At 36.8% G+C, this 26,602-nt stretch overlaps 1 protein-coding gene across 1 annotated transcript in view; it reads right to left on the bottom strand.

The window, feature by feature from the left end:
• CALCR (calcitonin receptor) overlaps positions 1-26,602 on the bottom strand; it is a 150,116-nt gene that overhangs the window by 13,415 nt on the left and 110,099 nt on the right. Inside the window, exons 8-11 of the mRNA XM_003809722.4 lie at positions 22,885-23,011; positions 5,670-5,823; positions 291-351; positions 141-207 (exon numbers count right to left, since the gene is read on the bottom strand). Of these exons, the coding sequence (XP_003809770.1) occupies positions 141-207; positions 291-351; positions 5,670-5,823; positions 22,885-23,011 (409 nt within the window). The remainder of the gene's footprint in view (positions 1-140; positions 208-290; positions 352-5,669; positions 5,824-22,884; positions 23,012-26,602) is intronic.

The following is a 26,602-nucleotide window of genomic DNA, read 5'->3' on the forward strand; positions in this document are numbered from 1 at the left end:
ATTGCTTTTTTTTACTACAGAATACCGTCAAATTAGCTTCATTTTGAAGTTATAAAACATATGATACATAGAACTATATATACAGAAATCTCAACTAAGAGATAATACTACTAATATTGCAGTAAAAAACTAATTCTCACCACAAGTGCCGCCATGACAGGTCCATGGATTATGTAAAGCAAATGGGTTTCCACACTCAGCCAGCAGCTGAAAAAGGGCAAGGGGACAATTAATACACAAATACATTTTGTTTATGAATATGTTATCTTAAACATCACCATAATACTTACTTGTCATTGAAGTACACGGCCCTGGTAATAGCATGGATAGTGGTTGGCACCAGCGGGAACCCTACAAATGTGAAAAGTACAAATCACACTTGGTTTCTTGGTCATAACCTTTAAGTACAGCTGCATGGAAAATGGTAGTGTACTTGCAAAAATACTGGCAAATTGAGTGCATCTGTCAAGATGTTCCTCTGATATTTTCACAAAAATCATCTTTGGTCAAGCCAGTCAAAATGCTCCCAGTTAGAACATCATGTGCTTCCGGAGAGTTTAGTTAAGAGCATCCAAATAATTAAAAGCCTTTTACAAATTGCTGAATGTAGCAGGTACACTATGACTATTTTTACCATTGTTATGTTTATAATGATGACTATTAACTGAGACCAGAAAGCCTTTCATTGTAGGTGAACTGGCCTCTCTTATGGAGAGGAGCTGGGTCACCCCGGAGGGATGTGACCTGGGACGGTGTATGAAAGCAATAGTCTGATTGCTCCTAAAGCCTTAGCTGATGTTCACATTCTTTCTTCTAGGCTTTTTTGTTTTTCTGTCTGTTTATATTTCATGCAGTGATTGTTTCCTTTTAATATGAATACTTCAGAGAAGCCAGTACATTCCCTACCTTCTGTAGGTTCTGGCTAGAGAAACTTTATGAAGGCAGCTTACTGTACCTCCTTGACTAAACTCAAAGTGCTAGTAAAAAAAAAAAAAACTTTTAAATTTATAAACAGAAAAATGGACACAGTTATTGCAATACGTCCTTCCAGATTATAATTTTTTAAATCAATTTTTATTCTGTAGTATAACCTAAAGTTGTAATTTTCATTAAAAAAGAAAAAATAAGTCTTTTTACTCAGATGTACAACAGTAGAATATTGTTTGATTTGATTGAGACATCTGTAGAAAGAGGTTTTGTTATTGTCATCAGATTAAGAAATGTGTCTTAGGAAAGAATTAAATCAATGCATTTTTATTTTCTGTGAGTTATATACAAAAAGGGGTCTCAAAATATTGAATTTTCACCTAAGAACAACCTCGGCTTTTAAACCCAGGAAGCATATTTTCAATAGGACCACAGATTTAATGTTTGGCCTGAAATAATTTTGAGTTTGCTTACACAAAACATGATTGTGTTATTCACAGCAGTTCTAACATACCATTTTCCCACTTGGGCTCAGAAAGAGAAACAAAGTCTCTGGATTTATTTTGAGATGGATATTTTAGAATTAGAGAGAAAAAGAAGTATATGGAAAACTGAATCCCACCTCATCATTTTGTAGAAAGGAAAGTGCTTTCTACTTCATCTGGAGACGAGTATAGACCCCACACCTTTTAACGCCCAGGGCTCTTTGCCTTCTTCTAGCTATGATGCCTCCTTTTAGGTAGTTTTCTTTTTCTGTTTTTTTTTTTTCTTTTTTCTTTCTCTTCTCCCCAACGTCCCAAGATCCATAACAACCCATTCTTCCCACCAAAGATGATGAGATTCAGAATAATCCTGTCTGTGTAGGATTCATTTTTTAGGAGGGATTTAACAAATTCTATTTGTTCAATATAGAAGTCCATGGGGGAAATTTCCTTCCTTTGATTTCTAACAAGGGGAAAACCAGCAAGGCAAGGCAAAGAAACAGCCTGGAGAGGGCTGCAAAATAAGTGATCTTCCTGAGAACTAAACTTCAGTATTTGAAGTTACTTCAATTGGAGAGAAATCGACTACTAAGTGGTGCCATGCAGACTTGGAAGGGAGTAACTACTGAAAGAACCATTCTTTGATTTTCTGTTGGGGAGAATTTCACCACCAGCCACTTGTTCACCCAGTGGCTAATGTTTACAATATCTCTTATCATTCTTTGAGATTCATTTCAAATCCTAGAATTGGTAACATTATTCACAGCTGAATTAAATGAATGGGCTTTGCATCACCTGCAAACAAATTAGGTGCTATAATACAACTGGGCTTTTTTGGGCCATATTTTCTGCAGTCTAACTTTCAAGAATCTTTTAAAAGTATGTAGGTTTTGCTTCTTTTCTGGCATTGTAAAATTTAGAACCTATCATACTGTCTTCATGTGAAAAAAATTTTCAAAGGACAATAAAAATATTATCCAGAAGAGACTTATTCTCTTGCCCCATTAAACTTTATAAAGTTTCTGTGAAACTATTTTTTCTTGAGAAATTAATTGGTATTAATTTCACCCATTTTCCTCCCATCCAAAGATAATGCTTGCTTAAAGTTCTAAGAAAGGAGCCACTGCTTTAAAATATGTCAATTTTGTTCTCAGAGTTCAGATTTGGCAATGTGATTTTTCAGTGGTAATGAGTTTGGTGGAATTTTGGTGTGTGTGCATGTAGAAAGATAGTCTTAGCTTTGGCATGCTAAAAACATTACATTTTAGAACTATTTGGTTGACTATCTTTCCAAAAGTCCATCTACGGAAGTGCAAATCCCTCTAGTTCTTTTTTTAATTTAAATTTTTATATTATTCTGGCAAGAACAATTAACATCAGGTCTGCCCTCTAAACAGATTTTTAAGTGCATAGTACGAAATTGTTACCTATAGGCACAATGTTGTACAGCAGATACCTAAAATTTACTCATCTTGCATTACTTAATCTGTATAACCATTGATTAGCAACTCCCCGTTCTGTGCTTACGTTACTAAGTGTAATGTTCTTTGGGATTCTACTTGAATCATTCGAATTGTTGTTGATTACAGAAGCTTAAGGTATCACATAAACAATTTACTTATTATCATTGCCTTTGTTTTTGATACAGCTGAGCAGCTTGTTCCTTTTTTCCTTTGAATTGTTTATGTGTTTTAAGCAGATATCTTCATTGAGCTCTCTATGATGATGCCAAAAAGTTTTATAACGAATTCACAATGCATCAGTATACTCCAAGAGCAGTATAAATTGTTCCTTCCAGGGTGCCCTTGTCTCTGCTGAATGTCACCGACAAGAATACATTTACAGCCTTTTTTTCCCATGAAAAATTTTCTGAGTATGGCAGATAGATGTTTTGAACAATCAAAACTGGTAAAAGAAATATACCACAGATTTTATTTCAAAGGAAATAAATCTGGCAGAAAGTATGTGTGTGTTTGTGTGTGTGTTTGGGGTGGAATGTTATTTTCAGGTCTTTGACTGGAAGGCATTTGATCAACACCAATTATTATGATTGTGATGATCAGAATTGCCACTGGAGTGATTAAATTGTATCCAGTCTATTCTTAGCATGACCAGATTTGGAAATCTAGAAATTGTTGAGAGGGTGTACATACGGATGAGAAGGCCAGGGAAAGGAAAGATTAGTCTCTGTGGAAGGCTGGGGCTAAAAGAGAAAAAAAAAATAGTAAAAGACCATTTTGAGTAAATTTTGACCTGTTTTAGGACAGGAAAGAGCAGGAGAACCTGTTACCTGATGTGGAACCAGCAGGATAGTGATAGCCTGATTTCTAACCTCACTGGATGGTTAAGGAAACAGGGTGCAGCACGGCTCTCCTTATAAGGGAGCAGCCATGCAGATGAGGTGATCTGGTGAATATCCTAGACAGCCTGTACAGTTCACAAAGACCCCTTTCTCAGTCCTTTGCTGGAGGGTTCACAATCCCTAGACATGTTCACACTATGTGACAACATCCCCCTCAATTTTCTTGGCCACAGTTTATTGAACCAGGGTAGGCTACCTGCCTTCAGTTGGATCAATCAGATTTTCTTGTCCTGCTATTCAGAATTGGAACTTAAAGATGGGCATTTAGTTTCTGTGAGTGCCTGGAACAGAAACGTGTACTCAGGAAACTTTGGGGCAGGATGTATTTACTATGAAAACTGGAGGGAGCAGAGACCCTATGGTCTATGGCCTGTAAAGAAAGAGAAGGGTAAAAACAGATACGCAGAGGAAAAACAAAGACAAAAGGGAGAGGGAGAGAGCTCCTGGCTTATCTGCTCCCAGGCTACAGCCCTTTTAGTTGCCTGGCTGTATTTCTGCCCTTAGATTCCATGAGATACACTAGATTCTGACAACTTATCTGTATTTGCTTAAGTTAGAACATCTTACTCTGTTGCTTGCAACCAAATAATTGTAGCATCATCAATTCAATTTTGAGGCATCCCGCCTATCTGCCCCATTGACCCACCATTATCGGATTATCCCATTGGGCTTGGGCAATGCATTTGGTTAAAACCATGTACCCCTGTTATGTAAGGGTGTTATGGAAACCAGTATGGCATAACACCAGCCCCTTTCTGCAGTTTACAGACTGCAGGAAAGACTCTAGGCTGCTTATATGACTTCCCAAGCACATTTCTATAAAGTTGGCGACAATGCCTGTTGGGCAGGGCTTTAAATACAAAAGGTGATGTTTTTAAAAAAATCCCTTGGATTATCCTCCCTCCTCACTACACCTCTCCTCTCTTACCAGTACTTGTAGGGGCTCCCCAGCCTGCTGCATTAAAGGGCAAGCTTAGTTGAAGGCCATCCACAGCCTCTGCTCTCAGAGTCACAGTCACCCATCATGTGGGGTGGATGTGGTGAGAGAAGCCCTTGGCTCTATAGTCAGTGAGGGATGGCCCACGAGTTCCTCCTCTGGCATGGAAGTTTCAAGGTAAGGCTGAAACTTTTTTTTTGATAAGGCAGCATGTGTTTTTATCGCAGCATTTATTTTCTTTCATTGCCTCACCTTCTGTTCAGTTCCCTTCCACCAGGGGGAGCTGGACTTTCAGCAGCCCTGGGGGAAAGGGAGCAATTCTAGAGCATCCCTGAAGGACTTTAGCACCCTGCCTTAGTTTGTACAGAAGCAGCCACAGCTTAAACAATCCAGCCCTAAGCTTTCCCGAGCCAATGCCATGTGCTATGATGTCACACAGGCTCTACTTGGAAGCCCACGTGGTTATATCTGCCTCTCAGCTGTACTCCACTTCCTGAGCTTTCACTGGAGGAATCCTGCTGATGGATTGACAGGAAGAAATGTTCTTGATGAAGGAAAATGAAGCCAGGGTAGGGGAGGTACATAATTCAAAATGTGAAATTCTCCTTTGCTCTACAAACATGTGATGAATAAAGCAGAAGGAGGCCTAATCAGATCTTCTCTCAATCAGGAACATTTTGTGTCCATCATTAGCTAGGTTTGTTTCCTGAAGTTACCCTTTGGAAGTCACCCTTATCTTCCTTCTCTGTGCAGACCCTCATGTTCAGCACAGTTGGATTGAGATTGTTAAAGGGCTTCCACAGGTCTTTTGGAGACTGAACTCCTGCCAGTACCTGTGTTCCATCATTCCTTGAAGGACCTGGGACTTGACTCTATTCTCTGAGACCAAGACTAGAAGAAGACTGAAAGCATACAGACAGAGGTGAAAGTGACTCAAAACTTAGCTGCAGAAAATACATACCCCAGCCCAAGAGATAATACCACCGCAAGCGTTGCTTCTCAGTAAACACAGCCACGACAATGAGTGTATGAAGATAGATCCCTTCACAGAGCATCCAGAAATAGTTGCAGGCCATCATGTACTGGTGGAAAAAATGCAAAATCTTGCAGCTTACCTGTCAGAAAGAAAGAAAGATACTCAGAGAAAGACACAGGTAAAGATCTGCCAGTGAGCACAGAGCAAATGTGAAAAGAAGCCAAAGTATCTGCATTCAGCTTGCAAGGCAGTTTCCCAAGCATCTGTAAACATGTGCCACCTGCTATACCCACAAATCAGAGTGAATGCACAGATCACTGCTATTACATGTAAATAGCCAAATAAGCCAGTGGAAAACTAGTCCACAAAATGTTCTTCCTTGTTGCATTCTGCGGACTTACACAGATGGGTTCATTTTCCTGCAATTTGTCAGACTCATAATCTTAGGTACCGTCTAAGGATTTGATGCATGACTTTTATGGCCCCTTTTCTATGGCCAGTGAAGCAAATAATGCAGATATTTTTAATGCTGCTTCTGAAATTCACTGATTTGTTGATGATGTTCCTTTAGCAGTAAAGAGGAGAGAGTCAGGTGATAAATTTCATATATAAACCCAGGAGATACGCTGAGCCTAGATGCTGTTTATGCTTTTGTTTTCATATGGGAGCCTTGGTTGTATATTGGGATCAAGCGCTCTCTGGGCACAGAGATTAGGATGACATCCTTGCTGAGAACTCAATGCAGACGTAGGAGCCACACCCTTGGAAGAGTCAGATTAATATTGTTGTCTGTATAGAAATAACCATTGCTTGTACTGCATAATGGAATACTTTTATTTACTAGTCACTCCTGGAATAGGATTTTTCATCTTGGTACATTAGCATTTTGGAGTAGATTTTTGTTGTTGTTGCGGGGGCTGCCTTGTATGTTGTTGGGAGTTTAGCAGTATAACTAATTTCTATCCACTAGATGTTAGTGGCATCTCCCACACACTCTTGACAATCAAAAATGTCTCCAGATGTTGCCCAGTCTTCCCTGGGGAGTAAAATGTCCCCAGTTGAGGATGCGTGACTGAGGGTACTTAGCTGTGCTTATGTCTTAACAACAACAATAATGACAACGGAATTTAGCATTCAAAATCTTAGGTATTAGGGAGTGGTTATTTGCATTATTATTATTTTACCAAATACTCTGTTTTACATTATGCTGCTTCTTACTTTATTTTGAATTTGACTGCATTTTAGGCCTTTTCCTTAAAAAGCAAGATAGCCATGAAGTGACTTTCAGTACTGTAGCACCTTTTCCGAACCATACATTTTATTTAATGCATAAGAGTAGTAATTTGTTTACTCAGAACCTGTTGTGCTGAGCCAACAGATATTCTATTGTGTTTCCTTTTCTTTCAAGGTTTATTGAAAGCCCCCTGGGCCCAGGAGAAGGCAGATATGGCATTGTCAGAGGTAGAATCAAGCTCTGATTCTGACCAAAGTGGTACAGTGGTGCAGATAATTAAAAACACCAGGTAATCTAAAAGTAATTTATATTTGGCTCAGAAAAGCACTGGCTTCCCTCCCCCCCATCTGATTACCTTCCTAACTGGGATTATTTAATATAATGTTAGTTTTGTATTTTCTAAGCAAGTACTTGCTATATTTACATAACACCCAAGTATATAAATAAAATGTGAAATTCAGTTGTTACTCTGGATTCATTTGGAAGGCTATTCTTATTTAAAAGCCCTATTCTTTCTGGATCCAGAAATTAAGCATATGTTTTGGAGGCTGTCACTTGGGGAGAAGGAGATGGGAAGAGAACAAAGATGATGGTCTTATGCCTTTGTCACCCAGAGCAATTTTGGCTTCCAGTTTTATATACAGTTAATTATTGTTATTTTCAGTAGTTATGGTCTATAAAGTTGCTTCAAAAACTGAAATAGCAAATACTGAGCCATTGCTTCTAGGGAAAACACATGGTTAGGTTCCTGTAAGCCTCTGGTCACAAACATTTTCACCCAGCAATCGATAGCTAACTTTGTTTTATGTGTTTTGTTTAAAGACACCTTATTTAACATATGTTGCTGCTTCATTCACACCGAACTCTCAGCCAATAGCACTATTACTTCTACCTGAAGAAAACTCCAACACACACATATTCTCTGTAAGCCACATCACAGCTTTCTTGTACTTAGGAACATCATACAGCACTTCAGTACTATGCTTGAAGGGCTATTTAAAACAATAAAATCACCAACCAATTTACAAATTCATAAAAATGTAAAAATTGTGGCACTAAATAGACCACAAAAAGGACATTTGTTCGTAGTATGAGAACTGAAACAAGAAGACACAGAGAGCATTGCCTTGTTTAACCTCAGCTGGGAGCTGTACATCAGGTGGCTCCAATTTCTGGACATTCTGTGAATGTCTGTGAATGATAGCGAATCTGCTAGGAGTATTGATTTGGGGGTTACAAATAATTTATAGGAAAAGACAAATTTGCAAAGGTGGAATTCATGAATAAAAATGAGAATTGACCATATTTGGGTTTGACGCAAGATATTGCTTGGAGGCTAAAGGCCTCAAAAGCTCACACAAATTTTAAAAATCACCAGTCTATTCATTTTTAAAAGAAACACCTCATGAAAATAATTAGAAATATCTAGGTGATCAAGCTGACTATTGGAATTTTTCACAAAAATAGTTTAGCACTTAGATCGATGTTTCATAACTAAGGTGGTTTATCAGTGTCACCTGATAATTTTTTAAGAAATATACAGAACCACACCTCATCTCTCTTTTTGTTTTCAAACTATTTTTCAGAATTTCTAATTTAGGCCCCTGATTAAGAATCCTGTGCCCAAGATATTCAAGGTAATTCAGTTGCATTCAACAAATATTTATGGAACACCTGCTATGAGCCAGGAACTAAGCTAGCTCTGGGAGTATCAACATGAATAAGATATTGTCATATAGCCCCTGACTTAATTATAACCTTTCTGTCAAGGATGGAGTAAACCAGGCATTAAACAAAATGATGGGGCCTCTTGATTAGGGTTAGTCCTTACCTCCATTCTGAGATGGTTTCTTAATTAGCAGCATGGGGTATTAAGGAAGTCACTCAGATCAGATCAAATAAGCTAAGCAACTTTCCACTAGCTTTCTAAAGATAAGTCACACCAGTGTAATTTTGTTTAAGTAGTATGATCTCCCAAATTGCAAGACAAAAATCTGCACTCAAATAATATAAATGCATCACTTCCAAGTAAAACAAGAAATACTTGAAGCCAAAAATAGATAAAATTTGTGAGTTATACTCTATTTTATTTTCTTCATTAATATAAAAAGAGATAATTGCCACTGTGAATGATATGTAAGTGAAAGCCATATTATCCACTTTGGCTTCAATGAGTCATATCACTATTCAGTGCCCTTACTACCAGTTCATGTTTTGATAAAACATACAGTTTGTTGAGCAGTATGTAACTTTCAAGTGGAAGGGATCCTTCAGTTTTTTAATTGGGTACACTATTTAATCTATCTTTTCCACAAAATGCCCCAAAGGGCGTTTATAATAATTTGATTAAAAATGGAATCAGAATTATAGAACACAGGTTTTCCTTAGTCTAATAAATCAAGTCAACCTCAAAACTTCATAGAAGATAGATGTTCAGTAGTGAATTTATTTCCTATTATATTTTTCAAGGACACTTAAGAAAATTCCTCTAATCTACATAACATAGGAAATCTTGTGTGGCAATATGTTCAAGAACCATCGATAGCAAAGAGTGCCTCCAAATGTAAACTGCTTTGGAATTTTTGTTTTTGAGAAACAAGACCAACCTTATAATAGGTAATCAATGTTTTGAGGTGTTTTTCTGTTGTGGTGGGGGTAGAGGAAGACCTTAAGTATGAGAAATAGAGGAAGACCTTAAGTATGAGAAATAGAAAGGAGACCAGAGCTGATCTGTGGAAACAACGAAAAGCAATGATCATGGCCTATGTCCTACTTTTAAGCAATTGAAAATCCACCATGAACTATTCTTGGCATCATTTGCACTACAGGCCTATTACCATGTATAACAGGGAGCTAAGGAATACTATCTTGCCATTCAGAATGCCTTCCATCATCTTCAGAATGCCTGACATGCCATATGGTTTCATTTCTTTAGCTTAAAGCTGTTTTCCTTACTAAAATGCCAATACCTCAGGAAGGGACTACACACACATTTTGTCCTATCACTCTTTGAAACCATAGAGTAGGAAAATTGAGGGGCTGGGGGATCACAGAGAATGCAGATTTGGAATGTGGTTTATCAAATATTTATTGAGCTTGTACTGTATTGCAGGCAGTAGGCTAGAAGATCCAAAGTTGTCAAACAGAGTCCCTACTCCTAAGAAACTCACCGTCTTCACAGGTTCACAAAGAGAAGACCCAGGGAAGTGTTGCCAAAAGTAAGCGCTCTGAAAACTTTGGCAAGGCCAAGCCTGTGCATATTTCATTTTCAGGGTATACTTAATTCTCATGATACATTTCGTGTGCACAAAAACTCTTAGCTTTCACACACACACAAAAAAAACGACTGCAATTTCTCCCTCTCATTGGTAAAACTGGGCTATTAGATTCAGCTTCTGTGTTGATTTCATATGGTTAGGTACAATAACACATTAAGGAACATTTTGTGAGATGTTTTAGTTTTGTTTTGCTGTAAAACAAATTTGGCAAAGGAGAATTAAAAATAACAGCCATATGTTTCCTATATTCTGCCAGGATTTGATTAAAATGCATACTTTAGATAAGCTCTTTTGGTTTTTCAAAACAGTGGCTAAGTTTGATGCAGTAACTGTGCTTGCATTTTTGTGTCCAATCCTGGGCTAGGGCTGCAAAGATAAAGTTCAATGCTTGCAATCAAAGAAGTTACCTTCCGGTGGGGAGACAGATACATAAACAAATAAGTGCCACTATGTACAATGATTTCTAAAAAAAGTAATTTTTGTAGCCTATTTTAAGACAGTTAAAAATTCTCTTCTCAGTTAAGTCAGAGGAGAAAAAATGGATCAGACTAGTGGGGCTTCTGTTATTAATATTAAATAATCTACCCAGTTTGTGTGAAAATTTACAAGGAACAGATTAGCAGATTCTGCCAAAGTCAAACACATTCTACTTTATTCCAACTTTTCTATTTTTGGCGGGCTGCAATACAGGCTACTTTACAGTAAAAGAGGTGGCTGACTGTTGATTTACTTTTCAAATTCGCATGGACAAAACTGAGGCAAAATGAAGAGCCTGAAGAGTATCTTCTCTGTTTCTTTAGTTACTAGAGGGCCAAATAAATATGTTTGGAAACTTACAGCAAACAACTAAAACCACATTCCCCACTATACAAACATATTAATAAATAAAATATTTAGAAATTATTTCGAAATGGTCTAAATAGTACCAACTCCACAATACTTTGCACTGAATCAAAGCTGCCAATTTTATTTCTGCCAAGTTTTGTTTCAAAACAGAAATAAACTTTGCTATATGTTCAGCATGATCTCTAATGATTAAAGATAGTTATTTACATTTCCCTGAAGCTTCAAAAAATGTTTTCTTATCAGTTTGCTTTAGCACAGAGGGAAGAGTGTGAAGTGATGTTTACTTGAACAGGTGAGGAAGAATCAATAAGTCAATTTCTAAATATTTTACCTGAAGGAAAAGACATTTTAAGAGAGACTGAATGATAAAGATTTGTGGTCTATGTTGGTTAAATTGGCCAGGTTAATTTTTTTATTAAGTTTTATTTAATGTATATCTAGACTACATATTGAGTGAATATGTAATTGCTGTTAAATATGTTTCTACCTGATTCATCATCTTTATGTCTCTGCTGCCTCTTCCATCTCCACCCTCAGGACTTAAACCCAATAATATTTATATAGAAAGTGAGCAGCAGTTGCTTATTAAATCAAAATGAATATGGCTTTGGGTAGTGTTTATAATGTTGTTCGATTGAAAACATTTTAACTCCTAATTCAATATTATTTTATCAAGTATCCAAACAAGAGCTGCTTATCTATGATCTGACAAATAAATTCCAGGGAACTTTTTACCTAACAGCACTACAATTCTTACAAATGTCTACAAAGATCAGTACATATCTGCAGCGGTCAGGCTGCTGACATCAATAGAAAACTTACAATGCTGGATGGATTCCTGTGGGGGCATCTTAAATTTTTGTCAAGTTTTTCTAGGTTTCCAGTGTGAGTTCTTTAGAGGATGGCAGTCCCTAAGGTCTGCTATACCCTGTCATTTATCCCCTGCAGTCTTGGTCAAACAGGTGTTTCCCTTTGCGCTATGGTCTTCAGACTGGGCATGCGTATGTGCCTTTGGGTATAGGCAAAGGCTGCCCAAGGGGCATGTGAATATTCCATGGCCATTTGCACCATTTTGTAGCATTCTTTAAGCTATCCTTTTCCATCTATCCTTTCACTTTACAACATAAAAGAACACTTTTCATCTGGAACAAAGTTTACTGTGGTTCATTACTGAAGTGTTAAACAACTTCCAAATGTCAAACAAGGGACAATGGAAGAACCTCCTTTAAAGATTAGTAAAGGTGCCCTAATCCTACCTTGAGATGTTCTCTTTTCTCTGTCAGACCTCTTAAAGTAAATACATTTGATATGAGGTATTCTAGCTTGTTGGAATGCTCTATGAAGGGTATGGCTGTTAGATCATCTTTTCATTCATACACTAAATAATACATATTAAACAAGTATGATGTGCTCATGGACTCCACATTCACATGGTTATGTGGTCAGTGAAAGACTACACACAAGTATATACACAGAATCTGAGGCCCCTCTTCTCTGACTCTTTTCTTTTTGAGATTTATTTCCTTCACTTTTGGGGAGCTGTAGCTGCCCTAAATTCTGTCTTATATTATTCAAGTCAGTAAAATTGAGAGTTTTCTATCAGAGTTTTACCTGTCCTGGAAAGGGATAAAACCAAGGGAACTCCACTCACAACTATCTCCATTTTAAAGTCTCATCTTCTTTCTAGCATCTCCCTGTCTTGGTCTCTCTCCAGGGTCTTCAGATAATTTCTTTTTATATTTTGTTCAGGGATTGTAGTTGTTATCTGTGAGAGGTTTTTGCCAGACAGGAGCTACTCAGCCATCACCATTTTATTTTTAATCAATTTCAGATAATGAACCACTGTAATATATACCCTGTAACATCACATGAAAATTATGGTAGTAGGATAATCATATGGGAAAATTTAAATAAAACAATTTTCTTCAAAAAGTGGTCTTATATGATTCAGATATTACAGGATATGTAGCTCAATAACAGTCCATCTACATTTCAGGAGTAATCTTTTTCCCCCAATTTATCTATTTAGTTTATCTATTTAGTTGAGACACTTCCTGCCTTCATGATTTGTAGTTTATGTTAATGCCTTTCTGGTCTTGAGATAATCCTCAAATAAAATATTTAAAAATATAGTTGCCTATAAACATCGTAGTTAAATTTTGATAGTATACTCGCTTTCACCTCGTAACAATAGTTCACATTTTTAAATTATTTACACTGCATGCAAATCATCCAGAACTTTTCAAAACCCTTGAACCTATTACATGTAAAATCCATAAGCACTTTTTCTCATAAAGAAGAGACGCAAGGCTTATTTATCAGCCAAATTCAATTACATGTGACACTAAGAAGGATGCTCGCCACTGAAGTCCTATTTATGTATGCAATTGAATACTTTTTCTGCAATGGCCATCTTTACATGGGGTTCATTTAAAAGCATGTCCTTTTCTGCTCCCCTTATCATTTCAATTAAAAGAAAATAAGTTTTTTCTGAATCAAATATACTCAGAGTCCCTTCTTTCCACCCCTCCATCCCAAACTGTATTTCCTCAGAAAAAGAGCAATTACAGAGAAAACAAACAAACACACAAACAAAAAAATGATGGAAAGGGTCCCACTTCATGGGGTCATCACACAAGTTTCGTTTTTCACCAGTCAGCCTTTGTCCATGAGAAATAATTTGAGACTCTGATTCAGAAGGTGTGGTGTGGGGCTTGAGATTCTGCATTTCTTATTTATTTATTTAAGCATAATAATCTTTTAATTTTATTTTTTAGTTTTTTAAATTTCTCCTTTTATTATAGATACAGAAGATACGTATACACCATGGAATACCATGCAGACATAAGAAAGAATGAGATCATATCCTTTGCAGCAACATAAATGCATCTGGAGGCCATTATCTTAAATTTATGAATGCAAGAACAGGAAAACATGTATCACATGTTCTCTGTTACAAGTGAGAGTTAAACATTGATCACACAAGGACATAAACATGGAAACAACAGGGACTGGGGACTACTAGAGGCAAGAGGGAGAGAGGAAGGTATGTGTTGAAAAACCAGTTATTGGGTACTATGCTCACTACCTGAGTGACAGGACCTGTACCCCAAACCTCAACTCCACGCAAGATGCCCATGTAAAAGCCTACATGAGATTCTGCATCTCTAACCGAAGCCCGGGTGATGCTGATGCAGACCACATCTTGGAAGAATTAAGGGTTCAGAGAGAGTCTCCTCAGTACTTGTTGCAGTGAATTTACTGCAACTCCTGTTGTTGTACACTCCTGTTGCAGTAAACTCACAACCCAATGAGAAACATCCTGACTGTGATTCACATATATTTTAAAACCTCATAAGGAGGAATTACAGGACTTTTTGTCAAAATACCAGTTCAGTTGATAAACTAAGGGACAAAAAGACCCTCGGCTCACCTGGAAAACTGTCAACCTGTACAGTCTTTAAAGCCAGCTGAATGAAGTAGAAACTTCATCAGAAAGTCTAGCAGTAAGCAGCTTTGTAGGAAAATACTGCAATCTTTCTCCAGAGGAATTTAAGGATGCAACATTTTCAATTAAAAGTGAGTCTGTTATGCAATCTTGAGATGATTCCTGATAAAGCCTCAGAGAAAATGAGTTTGAGTTTATGGAACTGTGTGGTTGTGATTTGGTGTGTTTAGGAAAAGAATTAAAAACAAACACTGGAGAAAAAAGTCTCATCTGAGATAAATACAGCAGGAGATGATCCTGAAATTGGCAAAGGAAGCACTTTGGAAGTATTAAGAAGACAATACCAGGGCAAACAGAAGTGTAGGCTCTACACAATTCTGATTAAAAAACAAAACAACAACAACAACAACAACAAAGAAATGTGATAGGGGAATAAAAGTTAACCACTTAGTACTCTTAGGGTTTTTTCTCTATATGGTATAGTGAGAGTCTTATATCACTCTTCATTAGGGATGCTCAAGCCACCACTGATTTAGCTGTATATTTTCAGACAACAGCCCTTCAGGTTATTTGTTATTTACAAGCCTCTACATATGTGTATTCTACTTTTATGCTTAGTCCCTTTTAGATTTAAGCAGTGTTTTACAAGTGCCCTGAGTTTCACACCTCCTGCTCTGTACCACACAGAAATGAACAAGGTGCCACAGTTTGTAATTGACAGGTGATAAAGCCCTAATGATAAAGCTAACAACGATAATACAAATAATGACAGCTGATTTTTGAGAGTTGTGTGCCAGATGACGTTTTGTGGACTTTAGGCATATTAGCTTATTTTTCACAGACAGCTTTATGAGAAAGGTACTATTATGATCTCCATTTTATACATTAGGAAAGCAAGGCACAGTTAGGTTAAGTAACTTACTCAACATTAAAGATTCATCTGTTAAGTAGAAGAGCGAGGATTTAGATCCTGAAGTTCAGCAAGAACAATGATGTAATCTGGAGTAATCCAGCTAAGCACAACAAATATCAAATCAAGTGTCACTTCACAACATTCCAGCAATGATCCAACATACCCTAACGGAGTGTGCAAACCTCTACCAACTCAATTGGAAGCTCTTTGACAATAAAAACAAATATATAACAAATTCTGCACTAAGTTCATGACAGCCTTCTCAAAGCAGGGGAAGCTAACTGCAAATTTTGAGATGAAGACTTTCTGTGTAAAACATGTCACAAGATACCATTTGTAAGTCACTGATTTCATGTGTAGAGGTACCACCAAGATCGGCCAAATGAAAGAAACTGGAGATTGGGTATATGTTTATATCCACTTTAGGAAGAGATTCTCCTTCAAATCTGTATGAGAAAGCATCCAATTATAAATAATAACTTTAAAAAGGAATAAAGAAATCCTCTATACTTTTCTGTACCATGTGACCTTGGTTAAAAGACCATTTATTGGTTTTGACATGTAAGTAAACTGAAGTAGCATAGATGACCAGGGTAGGATACTTCATTCCATTACCACATCTTGGCATTACTGTCTCTGCATTGTCCTTCAAATACATCATACACTTTCGTTCCCAATCTAGTTTTTTCCATAAGCTACTGAAATAGATCATTTCAATCTGGTTTTATTTACCATTGACCTCTCATCTCAAAAACTCTGCTATCTCGGTTACCTCTGTCACATTTACATACTGTCCCTTGCACCAGCCTCCCTTGGGCTGGGCAGGAGTCCAGTTTCCACCCTGGGTTTTGTCTTCTCTAGCGTCTTGGCTCTGAGCATCCATTCTAAGCTAATCTTCCTATGACTACCTAAGAAGAAGCTCCGACACAGCCTGGTGGCTCAATTGTTCTGAAAAAATAAAGGTTAGAAGACATTCATGTTGCTTTCCAGAACTTGGAACTCATTTGACTTTACTTATATAAGAGGCTATAGAAAATAGGACTCGATTGTTTCAGTTTCTGAGGTGCAAAGTGCTCAGGTTTCCAGTAAAAACTAATCTCTCTGCATTGTGCCTTTCAGAACCAGATAAAAAAAATTAGAGAGAAATTTATTTCTAAAAAATGACAAGTATCCTGCTAGCTTCCTTTAGATGCAGCAAGAACAATGCTTTTAATTCTGCCTCCTGACTTTCTACATGAAGCTCATCGAATGAGCAGATAGAACAAAAAAAATAAAATAAAATAACATTTCAGATATTATGGAAATGAAATGCTCAAATGACACAAATAACAATGGGCAATTTTCACATCACTCAATAAACTGAGGATGTATTCAGCCCCTCTTTATGCCATGAGTTATTTTGAGTTTAACTTTTTTTAAAAAAAAGAACATGGAAGGAATAAGATTCTCACCCTTGGCCGTTCAGAAGATAATATAACTTTCCAAAAACTACCCAGGGAAGAAACTACTTTAATGGGAAAAGGACCATAAATCCACAGGGATTCTCCACTGACAGTGAGGACAGGGCATTGTGTGTGTGTGTGTGTGTGTGTGTGTGTGTGTGTGTTTTCCTTACCCTCAACAAAATAATAACCAAAGAAAAACCTTATAGAAATAGTGTGACAACATTTGGGATAAGGCAAACTTCCTCTTCAAAAAATAACTTTTTAATATATCCCCATGGGCATTGGTGAGGAAAATCATTGCTGATTCAGTGACCCTGAATTGGTCCAAAATGAAAACAAACAAACAACAACAACAAACACACAAAACCCACCCCTCTGTCTGTCTTTAGTTTGCTTAAGAACAAACTGTCTTTAAAAATTATGTATTGTGGGTTTTTTTTGAAGAAAACATATGCCCGAATTACTGACAGATGACATGCTGATAGATATGCTTTTCTTTATTTATAACTGTGGTTGTCGTTCTCATATTAGTTGCAATTTCAATAAATATTTGTAGATTGACAATGTTCAATAACTTCTCTCTCCCCAAATTTTTTTTTGGCTGCTTTTCTTTGTCTCTTCTTCTTCTTCTTCTTTTTTTTCCCCTTGTCTCTACTTTTCTTGGCTAGGGAGGACCTTAATCTAATGTATTCTAGAGTGTCAGTTTTTCAAGAAAAATTCAGTATTTAAAATAATTTATTTCAAGTAATTTTAAATATATGATTCTGCATGTGACTTAGTAATGTCGATGACATGATTCTCAGGCTTTGGATACTATTTTGCCTGTATCCTTAGAAGTGAAGAATTCTATCCTAGAAAAGATGGGTCTTGAAAATAGCAATAAAATCTTTTCTAGTTCTTGTTTATCCCCTTCATAATGAAATGTATTACAATGGGGAAAACTGCTTTCATGATACCTGAATTTACAGTTTCAACTGTAATCTACTTTAATAATCTTTTGGATGAGAAAAGATACTCAAGAAATTGGACTTCTATGACAGAATATGGATTTTCAAGGTGAAATGCAATACAAATTTCACCATGTGTGTTCCTGTTGGTGGTGGCACGTAAGCAGTTTCAAGGATGAATAATGTATAAAACATGTCTTCTTGAGAATTATTTCCTTCCCTTTCTTAAACTGATTTTCCCATGCCTAGAGAGAGCAACCCTATGTTGCTTGTATATGGAGGGTTAGATAAGAGATCTAACAAAACTCTCATTGGAAAACGACTGTGTTAAAATAGAGAAAGTGCTTAAAAACAAATAGCCTAGTTCATTTCCTCTGGGTGAAGTGTATGCTTCACAATCTACAGACATGAATTAAGTTTTGTCATTGTAGTTATTTTGTTTTAGTCTATGCTGTTTATATGTATTTGAGGAGGGACATGTGTTTCCAAATTTTCTCTTATGGAAGAAACAGACGTTTGAAAATATGCAAGAAGCACAGTGTGTTCTCACATATGATATTGCCCCATTGATCATTGTAAGTGGCTTGTTATTGGTGGCTTGTTTTCATTTTGTCTAACTTCAGAGGGAAATGGGCTCTTTTAGGCATATAGAGAAAAATATCCAAATTTTTTGCCTCTTTGTTTTCTGTGGAAAAAATACAGTTTGAAAGAGGTAAAAATGTGACCAAACCCCATATGTGTGGTTGCAAGACTCACAAAGCTATTTCCATGTGAGACTTGGCTCATTGCGAGGGATCATGAAGGGGATGTCACAGATATGTTTCCAAAATAGTATAAATTCATTTCAGCCTGAGGGCTAAAAGTTACATTTTTGGTGGTCAATAAGTACTTGATTGATGGGATAAAATTCTATCTTTAAAATGTTTTATCGTTTTTCCTTAGGAAGTTTGCTCTCACATAGCTAAAACCAGCAAGTCTGTTAGGTTAAAAATACATTGGAAGAACCAGGTGCTAGTCATGTCATAAAGATAAGCTTCTTTCCTTCCTTTCAAACATACTTTAAGAATGCCTAGTGTGTTTGGGTGAATCAATCCCACTCCTCTATACACAGAAGAAAGTTTCCTGTTAATTTCTCTGGCTCCCTAAATCTCACACTCATATTCTCCTAGGAAATCAGGTGCCTAGTGGCAGAGCCAGGTCCCTAGACACCTGCTTATGGGGTTTATTAAAGGTTACTAGGCGATACAGGAGCTGCAGGGCATATGTGTTTTGACTTAGTGGTGGCTGGGGGACAGCCTATGTGCTGTGGCTGGCAGAGTCCCTGGGCATGTCTACCCCTAAAAAGCCTACGAAAGTGGAAACATCTAGCAATGACAATGAATGAGACTGCCAAGAGCAATTAATAGAGTAACAGATTTGTTGGAAAAGTCAAGTACAGAGACCTAGGGAGTTAGTCATAAGGTGAGAGTTGACAGCAACCTTGTGAGCAATCACTTGTAATATTAGGCCCTTGGGGGTTTTGAAAAGCTTTATGCTTCTTTGGGCTCCAGGACAACCGCTGGGAAGTGAGTAGAGCAGTTTTTGTTATTCTCATTAGATGCATAAAGCTACATGGTTTCTATAATTTAGTAGCAAACTCAGAAAAAACCCTGAATTTTGACTATTTCAGGAAGATAGGTTGAACAAGATCTCACAGTGGATAAGAAGTCCCTTTTACATTTACAGATGGGAGACAGGGAGATATGGGTGTGAGACTCCCAAAAAAAGAAGAGAAAGAGTCTATTCAAGAATTATGATACTTCGTAATGTGACTGAGCATGCTCCCAGATCAATGTAGTTGATTATTCAAAAACGGAAGCCTCATTTCTTGGCCTGCTCCGTACAGAGAGTAACTTTCCTACGGTTTCTACTCTTAATGGGAAATGGAGAGCCAAAATGTGACTGTTTTCTGCAGAGAGATTCTTAGTTAATTGCTTCTACCTCTGTTTTCACCTCAGTGGGGTTCAGCTTCCCTAATTAACTGTAGTGGGCATGTCTGGTTATAGGCGGCGATCACTTCGGAATGGCTGAGCCCATTTCTTTAAGAAGACATCTTTCTAGGACAATAAATAAAGACAATCAAGAGCACCAAGTGGTAAAGAAGAGAGAGGTTGGCTCCTGTGTGAGATAGGTCTGGATTTGAATCCCATCTCTAAGTACTCATGCTACGGAGGATACTTACTCTCACCGAGCCTCGGTTTCCCCAGCTTTAAAAATGGGGATAATTCCATCCATTGCTCGGATGTTGCAAAGATTAAATTAGAGATAAATTTTCTTTAAATCAATTGACATTAAAAAGGAAAATTCATCAAGATAAACACACTTGGTCCCATTATTCTGCAGGTAAGACTGGACTTTGTCTCTGATAACAGATGCCATGGTTTTAAAAGATAGATTATAATGTCTCTCTGCATATATTCATACTGCAAAAATTATTAACACTCTGGAGCCATTAGAAGCCAAATTAAGCTGCTTTCCCATGCCACGCCACTGTCACACAGGATGCATGCTCTGGGCAGATTTCACGCATTTTAGTTATTGGGTTGGCAGAATTGTCAAAAGCCAGTTTTGAAAGATGAGGCTATCTACAGATGTTTGCATAACACAGTTAAGCAGAGAAACAAAAATGAAAATATCCCTTGGCCCTTCACTGTGAGCTAGATAGCTTCTATTTGTGCTTCCAGATGCACTTTCCATCCTGCTCCCACTGCCCTGGGCCCACAGAAATAAATCTGTACATCTCCAGCAGGGCTGCCTTGCCCTCTGGTTTCTGGTTGAGCTCAGCTATGGGGACCATCAGTAGAGACTGGAAGATGAGAGTGAGTGAACAAGGGATATTTATTTCTCCACTTCCTTTTGTGGGGTTGCCATAGGCTGGCCGTGTCCTAAGACAGAAGTCTTCAGTTTCCGCAGGGCCTCCTTTACCACACCACCTCTCTGTCTTTGGGTTCATATACCTTTCCCTCCACTTGTCCATTCAGGCCTGGGGTGATAATAGTCCCTACTGTTACTAGATTCCAGCGTATTGTCTCCACATTTGCATTAGGATAAAACATATGGATTCACCAATTTTGCAGAACAAAAATTATCAAATATTCCTAATTTCATACTCAATCTAATAAACAGTTATATCATTAAACTATTTTGAATCATTCAATTAAAGTGCAGTCCATTAACAAATAAGGAAAAGATTTGTTGTTAAAATTAAGGAAAGCAGGTTTGCAAAGGAGAAAGCAGAGAAGTACTTGGGGACTTTTTGGGATGAAAATATTTACTGAGGGCAAAATAACTATTAAATAATAGAGGCTGCAATTATAAATTATTTAAACACTGGATTGATAAATAAAAATTTCTGTAAAGTAAATGGTTACTTGGTATCACAGCACCAAAGTGATTTGATTTTTAAAAAATTAATCTGGTAGATCTGGAAACCTAATCAACCAGTTTGGTGTTACTAAGCCCTCACTGATTTACAGAGACACATGTGACAATGCAAAGGAAAGAACAAAAACTGAGAGTAAGGAGACCTGAATTTGAGTGCCTGCTCCCCGCTCCAATCAGTTATATGATTTGAGGCAAATCGCTTTGCCTTTTTATCCTCAAGTTTCTGATATGTAAAATGAGGAGTCAGGGATAAATAACCTCCAAAATCCTTTTTAGTTCTGGTTTTTGTTAGTTTGTAATACCAGGGACTGATATCAATGAAAAAGCAGAGCCTCAAGGTGCTCCTCCTCTGTCCTCCCCTGCCAGTTTATTTGCTTCATCCAGTAGTTGGCTGATGATTTCCAAACTTGGCAGCACAGAAGAAATATCCAGGGTATATTCCTCGGCTCCACCTCATACCTACTGACTCTCTAGTACCATGTGGACAGTAGCTATTTCATATTTATGAAATCTCCCCTGTTGATTCTGAAGTGCAGCCAGGATTGGAAATCACTGTGAAAAACAGTTTCTTGAGTATAAAGAGAGAAGACTGATGACAAATATGGGTTATTCTGAACAACTTTCAGGACAATTCTGGTAGAAGAAATCCAGAATGGTTCTCAGTAATGGAGCTAAATGATTTCAGCTCTCCTGTTCTCTATAGTACTCAAATAGAAGGAGGACAGTCACCATATTTGCTTGTTGCAATTGTGCATGTGGGCATGAGTTTCAGAGATGTATGTCCTGTTGCCCTAACTTTTGCATTTCCTGTGTCATTATAAACCTTTTCCAAAGCATAATGACACAAAACATGATCATATTTATATGGTTCATTAGCAAAAGGGAATAGCTACTCATAGGAGAGATGACTGGGCCAAGCCCAACTTGGCATCAGAATGAAGAGGGGATCAATATCTAGGCACACCTGTAACCATTTGTGGCACACTAGGATCACTGGGAAGCACTGCCTTAGTGTACCTAGTATCATCTATGTTCACAAAATGTGCTCAATACATTTGTCATAAATGTTAATAAATTACTGGTTAGTCTTAGAAATGCATGGTTTGGGCCGGGTGTGGTGGCTCACACCTGTAATCCCAGCACTTTGGGAGGCCGTGGCAGGCAGATCACGAAGTCAGGAGTTCAAGATCAGCCTGGCCAATATGGTGAAACCCCGTTTCTACTAAAAATACAAAAAAATTAGCTGGGCATGGTGTTGCATGCCTGTAATCCCAGCTACTCAGGAGGCTGAGGCAGGAGAATTGCTTGAACCTGGGAGGCGGAGGTTGCAGTGAGCTGAGATCCCACCACTGCACTCCAGCCTGGGCAACAGAGTGAGACTCTGTCTAAAAAAAAAAAAAAAAAAAAAAAAAAAAAAAAAAAATATATATATATATATATATATATATATATATATATGGTTTGTTGTATGATTCTTATCTGCTATAATTTCTTACAGAAACTACATAGAAATGATATGCGTCACAAAATGCAAAACTCCACGGTAGAAGTAAATATGATTACACATGTAAACAGCTGCTTAAGTCCAACATGAACACCATGTTCACTATTTACAGGTACTATATCCTTTAAAATAAAAGTAAAAACAAAACTATGCAGTACTTACCGGGTCCCTTCGCACGAGCTCTCCATTGGGTACTACTTCAACCAGGTGGATGATGATAATCATAGAATTCAGAATGTAAGTAAGAAACATGTTCTTGTGCAGGGTTACCCTTTGGCAGCCAAGGCTCCTGGAAGAAAAAGTAACATAAAGCATTAACCAGTGCCAAAATGTTGGAGTACCTGGAAAAAAACATTTTGGTAATATTTTTCATATTTTCTTTAAAAAAAAGATGAAAGAACATATAGAAAAAAGTAAGGCTGGTCTCCTCTTTCAGATTTATTCCTACTTTTCTGCCTGATTTTAAAAAACATGTTTCCAATCATAGCAGGTCATAGTTTTCAGTCCTCAGGGTGACTTCATAAAATAACTGAAAGAGTGGGTGATAAAATCTCTTTTAATTATAACAAATGTTGTAAAATTAGTTAACAGAAGGACTCTTAGATTAGCAACTATTAGGGTCTGCAGTGTGCTTCAAATGAAAAGCCTACTGTTCATTGTTGCAACCAGGAAGAAAATAAGTGGCCAGTGAGGTCACAGAGCGTGAAGTCAGAACCAAGGCTGCCTGTGACAAGGTACTGAATCTATGTCCTTGAGCCATTGCATACACACACTTCACGTCTCCTGGCATCCTCCTCTTCCATCATTTCTGTTACCATCTTCTTAGATCTTATATTCCAACTAGAATCATCACTGTAGTTCCTCTTTTCCAACCCTCCTGATGGTGGAGCTCAGACACAGGCAGAGAATTCTTAATAGGCTCAAATGAAATCTCATTATGAGGCATACTGTGATTTGGATCCAATGAGAGCTATCCAAGTGCTGCTGCTTCTTGGCAGAGTCATTCCCCACCTTTTGGGTATTAAGCAATTTATTGGGGCTTTTATTCTTTTCTCTCCAGTTCATAAAGTTGTACATATGTGTTGGTGTGAATGTTCACATAAATAAACATTAATTTGAATATCCTATTTCATTTTTTGATGCAATAGAGAGAGCCTACATCATGGCTATAACAAAATTGCGGTGATTATTCTAGACAAATGAAAATCTTATATTTATCATATTTGATAAGGCAAAAAATATTAGTATAATGTCATTCACCATGTGAAAGTGTAAAACATGCCAATGACTCATAACACTAACTATTCCTAAAAATATCTTCATGGAATAAAGTTAGAAATGAAGAATTTTGAAAAGGAAATTCTGGGGAAAGATGAAATACAAAAATAGCCTGGGTTTACTTACAATGCCTTCCTATATTTCCAATTCAAAGGAAAAATAGTTGTCAATTTTCTGCAATAAAAAGCAATTTAAGTAATAAAGGCAGCCGTTAGAGCATATTTTAACTATTATAGCTACAGTTTTCAACTTTTCGGGAAGCAATTATAGTAACTCATTAATAAATAATATTTTTAAAAATTTAACTTGTTAAACAGGGATAGGATGTAGAATTTACATCCATGAGGCAGGCTCCGATAAAGACAGGATTTAGAGAAGAGCTTTCTCTTACACACACGCTTCTGTGGACTACTCTATTCAGCAGTACAGAAGTCTGTTAAATAAATCAAACCCAACTGGTTTTATAATAGCACTAAAGGTAGGTTGCAAATTTAAATTTAAACAAAAAAATTACTTATGTGAAACCTCATGCTCGTTTATACTGAATAAACTTCCCTCTGGTGACTGCTGCAATCAGCACAGTTGAATCTGTGACCTGACATCCTTCATAGTCACAAGAGCAATTTATAATTCTCACTGGCGGTTAATTATGGGATTCATTGTTTAATTCAGCCTGGCTTAGACCAATGATAATTGACATTATCTAGAACTAAGGAGTATGAATGAATGTATCATACAGCGATGACATTCTTAAGCCTGGTTTTCTTTTGATTGGGGAGTGTTCAATAATCTGCTGTTGTACATTAGCTTAAATGACTTCATTAACTTCATTCTCTTGTGTAAACCCAAGCCACCCTGAATAAAATATACTTCCTCTACCTCCAGCTTACTCTTTTGTGTGCCTGCTCTACTTTTCTTCTTAACACTTATCACCTCCTGACACAGTATATATTTATTTATTGCCTGTTATTCTCTCCTTTCCTCCCACTAAAATGAAAGTGCTAAAGGAATTTATTTTATACATCTAGAACACTCTCTGACACATCATTGGGCTTAATACCCATTTTTTTTTAATTTAAAAATGTATTTAAGAAAAATGTTCTGTTTTGAGCTGTGACCACTAAGCAATTTTCCAGTACACCAAAGAATTACATTAAATGCTAGATGATTTCCTACTTTATACTTCATATCATACTGAACATTTGCCAAATTCTTCAGTTTCGTATTAACTAGCTAACATGGAACATTATCCTGTTGTTCAACACTAGTTAAAAATGAATATATCATACAGCATATATGCATACAAACAGTATATATATATTTAGATAGATACAGTACATATAAAGAGTACTGTATCTCTCTATATAAATATATATATATATTTTTCATTGGAAACACAGAGAAAATGATAGTTTAAAACTAGATAAACTGCTAGCCTCCAAAGGAGAAGTATGACTAATATATGAGTTTCTGTTTTTTGAAAGTTTTAATATAATTTTTGCTCATTGAGTTTTAAGATTTGTATTATAGTAACTTGATGACATTTACAGTCATCTTTTTGAAGTGAGTCGAAGGTATTGCAAATTTTTCAAAATTCATTCAATAATCCAAAATATATGATTGTGCACTCATTATGATCCAGACCTGGTAGATATCAGGAATATAACAGAGGACAAACAGGCGCTCTTGCCTTCAGGGCCCTTATATACTATGCCATTTTTAATTTAATTTTACTGTGATAATTGTTCTGAAGAAGAGGTGTGGGATGCTAGAGAGAATTAATTGAACTTAACATTAAAAATCCTCAGTACAAATACGTCGCTTAAATGAACATGAGAGAAGCCGACAACATTTTTTTGTCAGATCTGAGATGTCTTAGGTAGAAATAGCACCAACTTGACACTGGCTATATTCTATTCCCTTTATGAAAAAAAACAGACATTTAGATGGACAGAACATTGCTTATTATTTGAGTGATGGGAAACCATAAGTACCATAAATTCTCCAGTAGTAGGAGGATGAGACAACATAATTTACTTCTACAACATAATCTACCAATCAAGGTGTCATTCAAATGTGAGAAAGAGATAATGATTTACTTGAGTATGAATCTCAAGATGTCACATTTTAAGGCTAAAGCAAAAAGTCATTTTCATGGTTATAGTTCATCTGGTGTAAATCTTTCACATTTGTTTCAAGTTATTAGTACCCTACGTGTGTGAGAGTGTGTACTTTTTGGCAGCTTGTAGTTGTATGAGACGGCATTTGATATTGGTCTTGAGTTTTGCCGATTGACTAAATCAGTTTGCTATCACAGGGTGAGAAACAGCAGTATTTTCTCCTATATATCTCCTATATAAGACAGTGTAATTATAGTTACATTCAAAGCAAACAAAGTAGCAAAAAGAAAACAAGTAAAAGTTGTTATGAAGTTACTGGTGCATGGGAAAATATGAATTAGGAATCATTTCTGTAATTGGTACAAGCCCAAGTCATATCTTCTAGTGTAACTTTTAGTTTTCATTTACCTAGGATCATATGTTATTCATGATAAATATGAGAACTGAAAAGAAGAGAGAAAATGAAGTAAAATGGATTGCAT

The sequence above is a fragment of the Pan paniscus genome, chromosome 6, assembly GCF_029289425.2.
Source record: "Pan paniscus chromosome 6, NHGRI_mPanPan1-v2.0_pri, whole genome shotgun sequence".
Taxonomy (NCBI): Eukaryota; Metazoa; Chordata; class Mammalia; order Primates; family Hominidae; genus Pan; species Pan paniscus.